Raw genomic sequence first — 16,714 nt, forward strand, 5'->3', positions numbered from 1 at the left:
AACCCCTAGCCTCATGTTCCTTCTTTAGACCCATTTCAGAACTTGACTTGAAAAAAGTCATTGCAAGCACTAAACCTTCAACCTAATCTACTGACCCACTTCTATTTTCCTTTGACAAAGTACATGCTCATGCCCTCCTGCTCATATGGCGGGAAATCGTAGCATCCACTGACAATCCCTGTTTAAAATTGGAGAGAAGACTGAGCTGACTGAATGGGTCAGACATTGCATACATCTACTTCATCATAGTAGTTTCTCAAATGCTCACATGACTCCAAGCACGGTAGAGAGAACCAAAAATATTGGTGATTAAACAACGAACAGAGACTTGCACACACAGTGCTGCAAATACCCTTGCTGTCGATTTTCAAAATTGGCTAGAAATGAAGCCCACTGGTCCTCTGCAAGTAAATGGATCTTGTTTACTCAAATAATAAAACCACTCACTTAGATGTCAGACTGAATTACACATTTTAGCGAAGCAAATAAAATACAATTCATTGCTAAATCAAATATATTTTATTCATGCAATTAAAAGCACGACATGCTGTTTTAAAGAAAATAACATTTTGCATTTTGCTACAGGAAAAAAACGCTTTCAGTGTGACAGTTTTCTCATAATATAGAAAACAAGCAGCAACTTCTGTGTCTATTTTTGACTGCATTCTGAATCTAACTCAGCCCTGCTAGTAAAAAGAGCACGGTACTCAAATGAGTTAGGAATTATGCAACTAGTGTTTGCTGTGGAGAGAAAGAGAAGGTAACAAGACACATACACTTGTCAAACACCTATAGAAAGTGTCAGATGTGTCAGTCTGTGGCAGAACTGCAGTATGTTTATGTCAAGGAAGACTCTACCACAATATACAGAGCTAGCAGAACCATTATGATATGCACATTTTGTTTATGGTCGCAAAAGAAACTGCTCAGTATTTACTAGAGTTTCGCTGTTCTGGCGTGCTTGTGGAAATGTTACAATGGAGTTCTGCAACTGACAAGAGTCCTATAATTTCCAAAAGGCTGGGATGAACTTCTGTATCTGCTTAAAACCATAGATCATTGATGCATGCTTCACCAGAGATTTGCACTGGTCTTGTATAGATTTGCAGTCAGGGTGGTCCTAAAATGTATCACCTTTCCTGAAACTAAACATGGAGTACAAGACAGACTCTAATGTGCACGTTCAATTAACCTGTATCTAATTTGACTCCTTGGGCATCCATTTGCATAGATAGAACCCCAATTAAATAGTACTGTGGACCCACAAGTAATAAGTGTAAATATCTAATGTGCACATTTACAAATTATAACCTGAGCATACAAAATACAGAGAACCTATGTGCGTAGGTGATGATCAGTGATAAAGCTACTAAGTCAAATGTTACCAATTATAATTTGACATCAATAACTTGCCTTTAGTTTGCTTAAGACAAATGTCAAGCATGAATAAAAATATCACAAAGTCTCTTGATGTGCTAACCACGTTTTAATCCTATGGCAAACGTGTAGAACTGGTTCTCATAAGTTGAATTATCCTTATCATGTGAGGTGAGACAGAGGGACAACTAGACATATATAGCACTGCTATCATTACCAATTGGTTACATCTTTAAATGGATTGTATAGATGGTTATGATCATGATTTATTAGTTAATAAATTAACATGGACAGCTTCTTTACTCTAAGTATTTAATGGGGATAACATATATACTCAGGAAATCACATTAGAAGTTAAGTTATTTTCTGTGCACCACCATAGTACTAAATGTTTCACATGTAGGACTGGTCCCAAATTGTTACCTTGATCTTGCTTTATCTGTATGACATATAAGGATCTAATATTGCTAAAATCCAAACAGTGTAATTATGGTACATCTACAGTATAGCTTGATTAAAAATATTGGGAATACGTATTAGTCTACATGTAATTGCTTAAATGTAACAGCTCTCCCACTTAACACATCAACATTTCCAAATTAATTATTTATTGCCTTTTTTACTTCAGCAGTTAAGAGCATGTAACAAATGCTATTTAAGAACAGATAAGTACTGATTTCTAAGACTCTTCTCTAAAACTATATTATTTCTAACAAACATGTGTAACAAACAAAAATCCAACAAGAATGTTGTAATGCAAGCATCCAAACTAAGTACCATCTGCAGAAATAGTAGTTCGTTCTTCTAGACGTACCTATACTAGACAAGCTGTCTTGTTTATTTTTTCTTCTCACAAACATATGCAGTAACAGTTATTTTCAGTATGCTTTGGTAAATTAAATATACAGGATTCAATATTAAGACTCATGGTAAATTGAAATGGCTAACATTTATAATCACATTTTTCTGCACTTGCGTAGGTACCTTAATTATTAGACGTAATTAAACAACTAAGTTGATTTTAAGGTTGATTCTATTATTCTATTGTGCACTGCCTCCATTGTGTCCATTGGCTCCTTTTGAACTCTTTTTAGACTTCGTATGCCATTGCATGAAAAGTGGGATGGGAGGTTGTGTAATGAAAGATAACACATATGTATACACAATTATTAAGAATGTTTTAACTGTTTCAAGAATGTTTTTAAAACCATGATAGTCACTTACCTCACAAAGAGGTATGGACACTACAGTAAAGAATAATTTGAGAAACTCTATTTTCCAGATCTGGAGTTTTTGCCAAATATAGTCATAAAATTTGTCTCTATCTTATGGAACTTTTGAATTAATGAATTTTTTGTAAAACACAGACTACCCAACCTACGGTGTCCCAATGCTGAAAAGACTGCCAAGTAAACTGGAAGTTGGATACTAGCTTGAAAAAGCTATGTACTGAGTTTCTTATGGAAAGTATTGACAGAAGAAGCATGACAAGTTCAGGACTTCAACTTTTTCATTTTTATAGAGAGACTAAGACAAACAGGTGAGCTTCATGGGAATCACTTTTAATAAACATTTACATATCTCAATGACCTCCCTGGGACTATGAATCCAATTTTCAATGTTGAAGTGAGATTGGAAAAACTCTTTGAAAGTGCTTTGATATGTAGAGAATGTCCCTGCTGTCAGTTCTACAATTACATGCTAGATACTCTTAAAATGGACATTAACCTTGTAATCAGAGACAGGGGAAATGGGTAGCAAGTTGATCCCACTGGGTGAAAAGCATGACTAACTTATCCTTGAAGCACCACTACAACCATCCATCGCACATACACAGGGCATTTTAAACCCCAGAAAGACAAGACTTGGAAAACACAACAAATGTTTTGAGGTAGGGACCTTTTCATATTTATAAATATCTGGTTGGAATTGTTCATAAAAGGTTGATGCTCAATGCCAATGTGACAGAGGCAACCAGTTCACAATAAAAGTATATGTTAAAGGGGGTGATGGCTACATTCAATTAAATATTGATTAATGGACCGCCTCTTCTAATTACGTTTAGCTGGGCATAATGAAATCTAGTTGGCAGAAACCACACAACAAGTAGTTACAGTGACATGACATTTTGCAAATAATTGTGATAGCTTCTGCAAATATGAACAGTACAATAGAGCACTGTATACAGCAATAATCTCACTTAGCATCTACAGACAGAGTTTACATCATTCAGAGACCATCAAGCCATCACCGGAACTTTCAGGGAATAGCTTGTCATTCCAAGAAAACTATCTTTAAAATGTCCCAAGCTATATCCGTAAGCCAGTTTTCATTATAAAATGCTGGTTTCGTTCACTTCATCCTCATACTTCATATGGATCCCATCTGCACTGCATTGACAGAGCGGGTAATATATTATTTCCTTAACAATATTGTATTTCATTCAACAGTACGATATAACGCCCTTCAGTCCACTTTTTTTGCAAAGTCGACTTTACAATCTTCTTTAAAAGCATGTTATTTGAAAAATAATTAAAGAATCAATAAGGCATCACAAATAAAGAAAATAGACTACCGGTGAAAGCACTATTCTTACATGCTAAGATTTGTGTACCTTCCATTGTAATTGGTGAACTCAAGTAAAGAAAAGCAGTTCACCAGTAGTGTGCAATAAAAGTGCTCATCTTATGAGGTAAGATAGAGTGAGCTTGTCTAGAGGATCTTGATCTGTGTTGTACCTTGGCAAAACTTCTGACGAGCGAACAAAAGTTCTATCTTAGCATATCCCTGCTTCGTAAACTCCTGAAGAGCTCTCTGAAATGTTTGCTTGTAACAGACATCACACACTTGTAGTAGCCATTCAGGCCACGTTTGGGTGGTTCCTGTTAAAGAAAAGAAACAAACCCATTAGCAAAAAACAACTTCAACACAGGCTTATAGTTCAACACTGTAGTCTAAGAGGCAACAATTTCAGCACCAGTTTATGATTTGCATTCTTTTTGAACTTCGTTATTGGGCAAGAAATATTTCCAAGAGCAACGTCAAGGCACAGTTAATGCTAGATAGACATGTTAAAATCTTTAGAAAGCCCCTCTAAAGCTTGTAACTTGCAAAAGCTGTCTGACTCAGCCATGAAAAGCTTGCACTATTAAAATGGACACCTCCAAGAACAATTTGACATCAGTGCAAGGTTTCATATGAAAAAAACAGTTTTGCTATTCTATAGACTTCTTCAGCAAAAGGTTTGAGTTCTCTTTTCGTAACTCTACAGAAAAACGGTTTCTGTGCTAATACGGGTATAGGTATATAGTACAGATGTTTTGGGGTATTTTATATATTCCTTCCTTTATTGCTTAACACGTGCAGTTGTAATGCTTAGAGTGTCACAGTATAAAATACAGGCTTTTAATCCAGAAGACAAATGGTGCTGAGTTGGGTGTCTCTGACGCTCCTGATTGGGTTTGTTAACGCAAATGTCTTGATTAGAAATTATTAATGAATGTTTATGTTTTTTGTTTAATAATGAAAAATGTAGAAAATGATTAACGTCGATAAATAATTTGCACGTTTGAAATTGTGACCTCAGGGAGTGTCCACCAAGATTCACGAATAATATTAAAAGAGCAACTGACATGTGAAATATTGAAAATGTATCAAAATAATGTAGTAGTATGTCATATTGAGAGATATAACTAATGTTTTGCATAAGATTGTGGAGCTTAACTTAGCCAAAGTCGTGGCCTAGTTTTGCCAGTTCAATAAAAAAAAAAGGTGACAAGCTGAACTAACTGCTTAGCTGAAACCTTTGCATGAACCAACAGACAGGAGATGGTGGAATTAGAATGTAGCAAATAGTGTGTAAAGCGCTCTGAGTGTACTTTCCCAGGACGCGAACAATGAAGACACTGACTGGAGAAGAAGATGCAACATTTTCGATACCTGACGAGCCGGATGATGAGGACATTGTAAAGTGAACCAAGCAACTACATGGGAACTGCGTAATACTAGAATTCATAGATTTGAATTAAAAAAAATCTTGGATAAAGTAGAATCGTGTGATTAATTGACCAATCAGAAATTGGGAGATAGTCTGGGTGACTTTGATATAACAACATGACAGAGGGAAAGGTTCTCAGACCTTATTCCGAAATTATTGTAATATTGGGGAGAAGAGATTCGAGATTCTGTCATTGGGCTCATGCTCTTGAGAGCCTGATGTTATGCTGATCGATTGATGACTTGAAGACGAAGACTGACTGTTTCTGATCCATATCGAGGATAGGTAGCTATGACAATGTGACTGATTTACCTTTTGTGCCTTTCCTTTCTAGGTTACAACTGCGCTGTCTAATAGTTTTTCTCTTAGCTAGATGTTTTTCCAAATTCATGTTCTAAATTGTTTTTGAATGAAGTCCCACATGCTAATGCTAATTTGGGTTAGATGAGGCTCCTATTCTAAGACAGTGACAAACACAGAGACAAATGATTGACGGACTGATTTGCTGAACTCTGCTACTTATGTTGACTTATTCACCTTTGATTCATGCATTGACCTATGCTAATGCTTTAGAATGTATTTTGATGCCAATTTTGATTAAGGTATGTTATTGGCGGTTACTAATGAATTAATGAAGAACTTTTTGAAATTGAATAAAGTTTGAAATAATCACATGACTTAGTATTGTAAGCAATAGGGAATAAAATTACTAAAACGTACATTGAGTTGTGGGTATTCATAGCTGGAAGGTGATGGTGTGATGTTTATTAGCTGATGATTAATGACTAGCCTAATGGTTATTGACTTTTGTGTATTGATTATTGAGAAACAATGGTCATACCGTAGCTATGATACTCCATACGAATCAAAAGGTTCATCAACCTATGCACGTCCCCTTGTAAGTTTACTTATTAAGGACCAGGCGCGCTAACAGGTTTTATTAGAATATAAGCGTTCACAGGTAACATAATAATGAAGAATGCATTTTATACTATCTGTGATCCATTAAGCAACACTAGGCCATCTTATAAGTTGATTTTACACTTAGCAGGGATGGAAACCAGGCGTTGAGTACATAACTTCGGGAGCACTGAAAATAAACGCCACACAAGTGACCAAACAACAGCTGGCCTTAAGAAACCAGCAGATGCAAGAGGAGCTGTCCCAAAGCAGTTTTAGAGGTCTGGATTATATGAACGGTGTTACTTTCCACTTCAATCTGCCACTGGACTTTGAACATTGATGTATTGCTTCATAAAGAACTTTTATAAATATACCTTTTGAAAAATACGACCTACACTTTAATTGCTGCCTCACTCTATAAATGCTGTCTGAATTGCAAGGAATATTTCTGATGCAACAGCCCCAGAAGCGAGCCCAGAATCCTATACGTAAGTTGTTGTGAATATACCAGCATTACTAAACTAAAATAATTGAACTCCAGACTGGTGCTCTATCCCTTTGTTTACATACCTGTGACCTTAGATTATTGCAGGTCCGAAGGTAACTATTACAGATTAGGCCCTCGTTTGTCGCCAAGATGCTGATAAGGAATTAATTTACAGTGCAGCATTTGCCCCTTGTATGTGCATACCATGGTTTTCCTATTCACTTGGTATGCATGCTGGGATAGTGATATAGCGTAATAGCATGACAACCGAGAAAGAGCGTCATGTGTCCATACTGACCTTTCTATTTGACTCAAGAAGCATTTCACGGACTGCCTGGATACAGAGATTAATAAAGACTGTGGTGTGAATGGCCAGATCAAATCCAGTTTGCACAGTTTATGCAATTAATGACAAATTTAAGAAACTTTAGAATTTAAGGAAGGTATTTTGTGGAGAAATTAGGTTCTATTGCAGATGCACGTCAAAGATAAAGACAAGAGGAATTACATTCTACCTCTAAGAAAATTTTGATTATATTGAAGGATTATGAAAAATGGCAGTTCTCCAATTAACATGTGGGGAGAATCTTGATTTCATTAGAGACAATGGAAGCTAACATTATGCAATAACCTTTTATTGCTACCCCAACATGCAGCCCTTTAAAGAACAGTAATACATCATAATGCATACAATGTTCAAAACATATAAGCCTCCAGTGCAAATAGTCCTCTTCCTCTTTTAGGCTGCGACGAAACAGAATAACAACTTCTTCTTCTTCAGGTAAAAATCATAAAGGTGGTCATTTTGACATTGGCGGTAAAAACCGCCTACCGCCACGGTGACGGCCGACAAAATACTACCTCCGCGGCTAGCATCTGTCTGCCATATTATGAGCACTGCCAGACTTCCGCCACAAGAAGGCCGGAAATCCGGCGGTGTTCATGGTGGCGGACGGTGGTAATATGGCGCTGCTACCACCAGCACCGCCACGCCAGTAGAACGCCGACAGCCGTATTATGACAAGTAATATGGCCTGGTGGTGTTCTGCTGGCAGGGCGATGCTGGCTGTAGCAGCGCCCCTTCCCATTCCCTGACGGAAGACCTCATCGCTCAAGGTAAGTCGGGCTTCCGACAGGGGAGGGTGTGGGAGGTGTTGTGTGTGTGTGTGTGTGTGTGTGTGTGTGTGTGTGTGTGTGTGAATGCATCTGTGTGTGTTGTGTTTTTTGCGTGGTTGTATGCTTGTAAGAATGGTGAAGTGAGTGCGTGTCTGCATGTCAGTGTGATTGTGTGTAAGAATGTGTGCGAGCATGTCTGGAAGTATGCAAGCATGAATGCGTGTATGCCAGTGTGAGGGATTGGGTGTATGCGTGGTGCGTGTCTGCGGGTGTGTGCTTGCATGCGGGGTGTGTGAGTGTATGGGGGACAGGAGGGCTTTGGATGGAGTGGGGTGGGGGGTGTCAGGTGTGTGTTAGGAGGTGGGGAGCCACCTACCAGTGACAGGGAAGGAATTCCCTGTCACCAGTAGGGCCTACCGCCTTGTTTTTTGTGGCATTGCTAATGCCACGAAAACCATGGTGGTAGGCAGGCTCATAATGCCGCCGCCGGTACTGTGCCAGCCGCCGGACTGGAGATTAATATCTGGCGGCTGATACCGCCATGGCGATATGAGTGGAGAAGTGGCAGGTTGGCTGCAGCCAACCCGCTATTCTCATAATATGGCAGTGCGTACCGCCAGCCTGTTGGCGGTACTACCACCACATGAACACTCACCGCAAGGGTCATAATGGTTCCCAAAATGTTGTCTGGAGAAAAAAAAATTAACTCTAAATTCACCTATATAAAATAAAAGGATTAACAAATCATTGACTGTAACACTCTTATAATTCCAATATATCAAAATATTGTCCTTTTTATTCACTAGATAAATGCTCACAAAATCTCCTGACCTTTCTGACTTTTGAAAACAAGTCAAAGCCCCTTTTCTAGCATCTGGGACGCCTCTGTGTCTGTCAGAGCCATTTTTCTGTATCTAATGTCAATTCCCTGAACTGGTGTTTCCCAGAATTCTATTTAGTAACCAGTGACTGTTTCCACAACCCAAGCATCTCTTGTAATTTTCTCCTAATTGTGGTGAAGGACCTTAACCTTCCCCTGACCTTTATTTGAAAAGACAGTTCACCTTGGGATCCTGAGGCCGCAGGCCTTGATCTTCCACCACGTGACCTTGAGCCGCTCCCTCTCTGGGGATAGACATTAGCCTTGGAGCGGTAGCCCCTCCCATAATTACTATAGGTTCTGGTATCTTGGTAGTATTATTGATAATAGAAGGAACCTCTGCTGACAGCCAGTCCCTTTCCTGCCAGCCCGTCCAAAAACAGCTCTTGTGCCGAAGACTCTTCACATATTATTTGAGCTTTACTGAAAGCAGTGAATGTGAAAACATATGTTCCCAAACATTCAACAAAGCTCTTGCCAAAGAGGAGACTTTCCGGATCCTCTGTGTCCTCTCTCATTGACAAATCCTCAAACTTAGGATACATCTTCATAAGGACAGCCTTGCGTCTTTCAGAGATAAGATTTGCATTGACATTACCCAGCAAACAAATGGCCCGCTGTGCCCAACCCCTCAAGGATTATACATTTACCCTGCCATTCTTACTCTTTGCTCATGTTAAGAATGAGGGTGAGAGGACCTAAATTATCAAGCACTTTATCTTGACACTTCTTCAGGCACTTTTCGAACCCTTGGGGTCCTTTCCAAATTTAAACAATAATGTTATAAGGTCCGGGTCCAGGATAGGAGTACTACAAATCTTATTGTCTGTGAAGGGTCTCTGCCTGGAGTAAATTACGGGTTTCCTTAACTAAGTACTTTCTGAACCACAGCTTTAAATAATAAGATATGTGGTCCATATGCCACCATCCCGCACTATGCAATTATTTTGTCATAATTGGATTAAACATCTCACCCCGAGTGGATCTCTTATTTTAGTAGAGGTTTGCTCTAGATCATCTTCCTAGCTTTCTTAAATGTCAGAGCTCTCTTGTGGGTCAAAGAAATATTTATTCCAAACCACGTCCTCATCATCATCTATATTCTCCTCAGAAGAATTTAAACTTTCCTGCAACTCTATTGTGCCATGAAGGTCAATTTTTTCTAATAAGGCCGCTATGGGCAACCTTTCTTTGTGCCCCACAAAGGGGACCTCTTTCTTTTATGCTGCTAGGAGCACCACTTTCTATTATAGCGCGTAAGCTACCAGCACTGCAGTTAGGTTTTGAGCCTTCCCCAAATGTTTCTTCTTATGAGAAACTTTTCCACTTTTTGGGGTTCAGAGGTAGAAGGGAGTCCCCATCAGAGAATGAAAAATAATTCTCCTCTGAAGGGAGGGGGGTCGCTTCCTCTTGGGTAGTGCGGTGTCCACCGCCTCTCTAACTGAGGACCTACGTTACGCCTCTAAAAATCTCTTAGTGGCGTCCCCATGAAGTCACCCAAAGGATGAATCTGGGAGTTAGATTTTTCCATCCTTTGTTAAAGAACAAAGTTAAAATCCAAGATAATAATAAAGATAATATATGTATTATGTTAGAATCCAATAAAGAAAATGTAGTAAATTAATGAGGGCATAAATCTGGTAGAATTAAGCTTTCAGTTCTTAAACGGAAAGACACGGATTACAGTTAAGACACTGAGGGGGTCATTCCGAGTTTGGCGGGCGGCGGTTGCTGCCCACCAAACTTCCCCCGTCGAAAGACCGCTCCGCGGTCAAAAGACCGCGGGGGCCATTTCGACTTTCCCGCTGGGCCGGCGGTCGACCGCCAAAAGAGCGCCCGCCGGCCCAGCGGGAAAGGCCCTGCAACATTGAAGCCGGCTCCGAATGGAGCCGGCGGTGTTGCAGGGGTGCGACGGGTGCAGTTGCACCCGTCGTGATTTTCACTGTCTGCAAAGCAGACAGTGAAAATCCTGCTGGGGCCCTGTTAGGGGGCCCCTGCACTGCCCATGCCAGTGGCATGGGCAGTGCAGGGGCCCCATGACACCCGTTCCCGCCAGCCTCTTCCTGGCGGTGAAAACCGCCAGAAACAGGCTGGCGGGAAGGGGGTCGGAATCCCCATGGTGGCGCTGCAAGCAGCGCCGCCATGGAGGATTCTCCCAGCCGGGCGAAATCCGGCGGGAAACCGCCGCGGTCGGAATAGCAAAGGAAGCACCGCCAGCCTGTTGGCGGTGCTTCCGTGGTCGTCGACCCAGACGGTCGATGACCGCCAGGGTCAGAATGACCCCCTGAATGTCAATTCTTATTTCTCACCAGAAGGTGAAGCCCTCGTACTAAAAAGGCAATTATAGAGGTTAAAGCTGTCATTTTTGTCAGAATACAAAGAAATCACTACTTTGTGGTCTGTTTGAAGTACAGATAGTGTAACTGCTTGAAAATAGGTGGTTGCTAAGGAATGTGGCCCTCAGTGGCTTCACACACTGCTTAATTCAAAACAGACAGAGGAATTCATGAAACTAATGCTTATTGCCCAGCAATGTGTCCGATGTGCAGTGTTACACAGGATATGCCGGAAATGTATTAAGAGTCAGCGCCCGACTACACGCTTCATAAATGTAACATTTTGCAGTCTAGAAATGCGCCCGATGTGCAGCATCACTAGACAACAGGAAATGGCACAATCTGTTTAGGCCTCGGCGCCCGGCTACGTGCTGTGAAGGGGAATGATGCTGGGAGCCAGAAAAAGGCCGTAAAGTTAGGCATAGTCTGTAAATACTGTCTGCTGTGATTGCACCTAATCAGAGAATCCCTGCGAGTGCGCTCCGCAGAAGGAACCGTGACCACGCCTAGCTAGGGAATTCCCTTCAGTGCTCTCCTTACAGGGGCCAATCATACCGGCTGTACAAAATCATAATATGCGCGAAAGCACCAATGAAATACTAAGTCTATCAGTAAATTGATATTTGAAAAAAGGGACTATTTAAACCTTATTATCTATTAATTATGAAAACGTTTAGGTAACTGAAACAGATAAGAAAATATTAAAATATTATAAAATAAAGAAGAAATAACATCTAAAACCCATCCATAATTTGGAAGGGTAAAGAAACACAATTTGTAACACAGAAAAAGCATAAAACATTAAACGCAGAGATGACAGAAGTACTTAACTGTCAAGGAGCAGCGAATAAAAGAGGAACAGGACTATGTGCACTGGATTCTTATAGGTTTTGAACATTCTATGCTTTATGATGTGTTACTGTTCTTAAAAGGTCTGCATTTTGGGGCAGCAATTAAAGGTTATTGCATAATGGTAGCCTCCGGTCTTGTAATGAAATTAGTAGATAGTACTTTCACTAATCCATTAGATTTGAAATAAAAAGGAATGATAACTGGTGATGTGTTTTCATGACGACAAATAATCTTTCCAGTGACTTTGGATAACTGCATTGAAACCTAGTGATGTTTAAATATCGGTTTTGATTGGAGGATGAAAAGGGTGCCATATTTATATGCTTGCAAAGGAAGGCCTGTTTTAAATTTGCCCCAGAAAACAACTTGAAAATGGTTACCTGACCATGATAGTAGGGAATCAAGGTCAAATTTTAGTTTGTTTAAATGCTGCCCAACAGTACTGTTGAAACTGCCCGCCCACCTGCACCTAGTTATAAGCTCTCGCACTCCTAACTGTATCCTCTAGTTAAATAAATCAGACATTTTTTGTGGGCCTTGAAGTAGGTAAGGTAACGAGAATTATCGGAGATAAAAACAAAGTCTTGAGAAATATTGAGACCTGAAGGCTATTACCAGCATTGTTCACTTTCTCCCAGATCCACAGCATGTCCATGAAAAAGAGAGATGTTCTTCTAAAGGGAAATATTTAAGATTTAAATTAATCTTGAAGGGAGAAACCCTGAAGAGGGTAGTTTATGATGAGGAAAACTATTTCAAACTACCCTCAAAATAAGGCCAAACGATATGTACTGGCGTGTCCATTGAAAATAAGTTCCCCAGCCCTTTGATATCTCAGAATTCAAAACCTGGCAAACCAATAGAGGGCTACTGGCTAGTAAGGAGCAGGCAAACATCTCATCATAAGCAACGCTGAAGTTGGACAGAAAATACCTAGCAAATGGGAGTTTAAGGGATGACACACAATGACAAATGCAGTATTGCAGGAATTTCTCTCAGGACGTCTTGTAGGGTGAAGAAACACACACAGCCAAGTTAAAGGTGAACCAAGGGTCCTTTGGAGATCTTGTGCTTCACCTCTTATAGTCACGTGTAAAATCTGTGGCTTCTTGCGAGTAACACTTTAAACATTTAACTTCTCATCACATCACATCTTCTCTGGCCATGATCTCAGCACAAAGTCAGTTATATCTGTCTATAGTGATCATAAGATGATTGCATGCAAGTATCTTGAGCAGATGATACATGCCCTGTAAATGTACTTCAAGTGGATTTGCAAGAAAGTGGCCAGGTTACCAGTCTTTGAAAAACTTTGCAGATAGGATTTCTGAACTCTGGTGAAGAGGAAAATATTCCTGAGAAATAGGCTCTCAGGTAGACAAACAATCAAAAACTTGACTAAGGATTAAGTCCTCACTGTTCAACGGAAAGATGGAAATGAGGGGAAGGCAGATGTGGTGTTCTGTATCTTAGTGATTGTTGGACTTTTGCTTTTGCAGGGTCATCCCCAGACTTTTTTGCCTCCTGCCTCCTATATTTTTCTGACATGTTGCTGTTGGCTTTTCAACTCTGAGCACTTTACCACTGCTAACCAGTGCTAAAGTGCATATGCTCTCCTGTTTAAATTGTATGTAAGTGGTTTATCCATGATTGGCATATTTGATTTACTAGTAAGTCCCTAGTAAGGTGCACTAGAGGTGCCCGGGGCCTGTAAATCAAATACTACTAGTGGGCCTGCAGCACTGGTTGTGCCACCCACATAAGTAGCTCTGTAATCATGTCTCAGACCTGCCACTGCAGTGTCTGTATGTGTAATTTTACACTGTAAATTCGACTTGGCAAGTGTACCCACTTGCCAGGCCTAAACCTTCCCTTTCCTTACATGTAAGGCACCCCTAAGGTATGCCCTAGGTAGCCCCAAGGGCAGGGTGCAGTGTATGGATAAGGTAGGACATATAGTAATGTGGTTTATATGTCCTGACAGTGAAATACTGCCAATTTCGATTTCACTGTTGCAAGGTCTGTCTCTCTCTCATAGGATAATATGGGGGCTACCTTTAAATATGATTAAAGTGTAGATTCCCCTAGAGAAGAGATGGACAGGTGGAGTTTGGGATCCCTGAACTCACAATTTAAAAATGCATCTTTTAGTAAAGTTGATTTTGAGATTGTGCGTTTGAAAATGCCACTTTTAGAAAGTGAGCATTTTCTTGCTTAAACCATTCTGTGACTCTGCCTTGTTTGTGGATTCCCTGTCTGGGTCAGTTGACAGTTGGGTTGTTTTTCACCTCACACCAGACAGTGACACAAAGGGAGCTGGGGTGTGATCTGCATTCCTGATTAGCCATCTCTGCTAGGAGGGAGGGGTGGAGTGGTCACTCTCATCTGAAAGGACTGTGCCTGCCTCTGACAATGCTGTCTCCAGCCCCCTGGTGTGTGTCTGAGGCCTTGCCTGGGCAAGGCAGGATTTCACCAGAAGGTGTGAGTCCCCTTTGAAGAAAGGTGACTTCAAAGACTAAAATGGGTATAAGAAGGGCACCCAAACTTACAAACTTTAGAAACACTTCTGGAATCAAGGGGAACCTCTGCCTGGAGAAGAGCTGATCGCTGAGGAACAAGTGCTGCCCTGCCTGTGACTGTGCTTTGTGGAGCTTTCCTGCAGTGCTGCTTCTGCCAGAGTAAGAGGGCAAAGACTGGACTTTGTGTGCCTTCCATCTTGAAGAAGAAATCTCCAAGGGCTTGATGTAGAGCTTGCCTCCTGTTGTTGAAGTCTCAGGGATAGCAAAGACTTCTTCCTGCCAGCACCTGGAGTCTCTGGAGAGACCCCTACTCTGCTCTGTGGTGCCCTTCCAGTTCCTGGGACCCTGAAAGGAGAGGCTGGCAGCCTAAGGACAAAAATACACGCACCGAGCGCCGTGCGGAGAAAAGATCGACGCGAATCCGATCGCGGCTGAGAAAACGACGCGACGCCGGCTCCGCAGCTGAGAAACGACGCCGCAGGAAACGCGACCGAAGAATCGACGCCCGGAGCAGGAGAAACGACGCGCAGCATCGCTGACGAAGGCTGAGAGATCGCAACCAGCGCCGCGGGACTTCGGACCGTCGCGTGGCTGGCTTTTTCGACGCGCCTCGCCGAGCCGAGCTGTTTTCGACGCATATACCCGTGCCGGGTTATTTTCGACGCACACCGCCCGTGCGGGGTTATTTTTGCCGCAAACTAGGTACATTTTCACGCTAGCAGCGCTAGTGTGGTGTTACAACTACCTAAAGACTCTTTTTATTTTAAACCTTTAAAAAATCATAACTTGACTTGTGTATGTTGGATTTTTGTCGTTTTGGTCTTGTTTTGTCTAGATAAATATTTCCTATTTTTCTAAACTGGTGTTGTGTCATTTTGTAGTGTTTTCATTAAGTTACTGTGTGTGTTGGTACAAATACTTTACGCCCAGCACTCTGAGGTTAAGCCTACTGCTCTGCCAAGCTACCAAGGGGGTAAGCAGGGGTTAGCTGAGGGTGATTCTCTTTTATCCTAACTAGAGTGAGGGTCCTTGCTTGAACAGGGGGTAACCTGACTGTCAACCAAAGACCCCATTTCTAACATTGGTGACCAGCGGTCGGGATTTGGACTTGTATTTGTACTTGACATACAGTAATTAAGTGTACACTACTGTTTTGATCTCAGACCACTACGTGACCACATACTACTTGTCTTGTGATTCTGCTTTTTGTTCTCTGATGTCCTCCGGGAAGTATTGATGATATTTTTGGACGTTGTTTTTTGGTTGTGAAGCCTTTGCAGAAATGGAAGTCAATTTCTGGCACCTATCTATGTATAAAAAGTGGCAGCTTAAAGCATTCTGCATGGAAAGGGGACTGGCTGTGAACAAGGAATCCAGAAGGGAGGATCTTGAGTCAGCCCTGTTTCAGGATGAATTGAAACGTTGTCAGGCAACACCACCAAATGAGTCTGAGGAGGATAACTACTCTGAGGAGGAGGACTACTCCAAAGAGGAGGGCAGTGGCCCTGAGGAGGGAACAGAAAGAGATGATAGGCTCCTAGCTCGAATCCGGAGTCTGGAAGAGTTTAAGAGGGCCGAGGAGAAGAGAGCCTTAGCCCTGGCAGAAAGGAGGAGGGACTTAGAGATTAAAAAAATGATTTATGCTTACGAGCTTAAATTGAAAGAGCTGGAAGTCATGAGGGCTGAGTCCAGCTGGAATGGTGGCAGCAACAATTGTATATCCAGTGATGCTGCAGAAGTGCACATGCCCAGAGAGGTGGTGCCCTACTTGAAGGAGGGAGTTAACACACGCCAGGAGGTTCAGGGGTATGAGGTAGCTCCAGTGATGCACAGGGTCCCTGAGGTGGATTGGGGAACTGGCATGGGGAGTCATATTCCTACTGGTGGGAGGGACACTCTACTGACTCTAGTTGAGAGTGACAGGGAGAGGGGTTCCCCCCAGGTAGAAGTCCTGGTTATGGAGTGTGAAAACATCCCAGAAGAGTGTGGGTTGAGTGTCAGGGACAGTCAGGTACTGTCTCACCAGTCTCAGGAGGGTGATGTGGGGTGCTTTTTCAAAGCAGAGTCACTGGATGGTTGGGTGAAGGGTACTGTGGTTAATTCATGTGAGGGGCTGAGTGATGTAATTGCTGGAGAGCATATGTCTAGTCCTTATTTTCCAGAGCTATGCCAACACCAGGTGGAGTGTGAGTTCTCTGACCCCAGGGAGCTTACAATGGAGGCAGACTTCTGGGTGAGTACCAGAGA

At 41.6% G+C, this 16,714-nt stretch overlaps 1 protein-coding gene across 6 annotated transcripts in view; it reads right to left on the reverse strand.

Annotated features, from left to right (window-relative positions):
* Positions 1–500: 500 nt before the first annotated feature.
* Positions 501–16,714, reverse strand: part of MICU3 (mitochondrial calcium uptake family member 3) — a 387,135-nt gene continuing 370,921 nt past the window's right edge. For all 6 annotated transcript variants that reach the window (XM_069200650.1, XM_069200668.1, XM_069200685.1 and 3 more), the window contains one exon: positions 501–4,259. Coding sequence is in view for 3 of the 6 variants with exons in the window: in XM_069200668.1 (XP_069056769.1) it covers positions 4,149–4,259 (111 nt within the window). In the remaining 3 variants the exon portion in view is untranslated. The remainder of the gene's footprint in view (positions 4,260–16,714) is intronic.

The sequence above is a fragment of the Pleurodeles waltl genome, chromosome 1_2 (assembly GCF_031143425.1).
Source record: "Pleurodeles waltl isolate 20211129_DDA chromosome 1_2, aPleWal1.hap1.20221129, whole genome shotgun sequence".
In the NCBI taxonomy this organism is placed as follows: Eukaryota; Metazoa; Chordata; class Amphibia; order Caudata; family Salamandridae; genus Pleurodeles; species Pleurodeles waltl.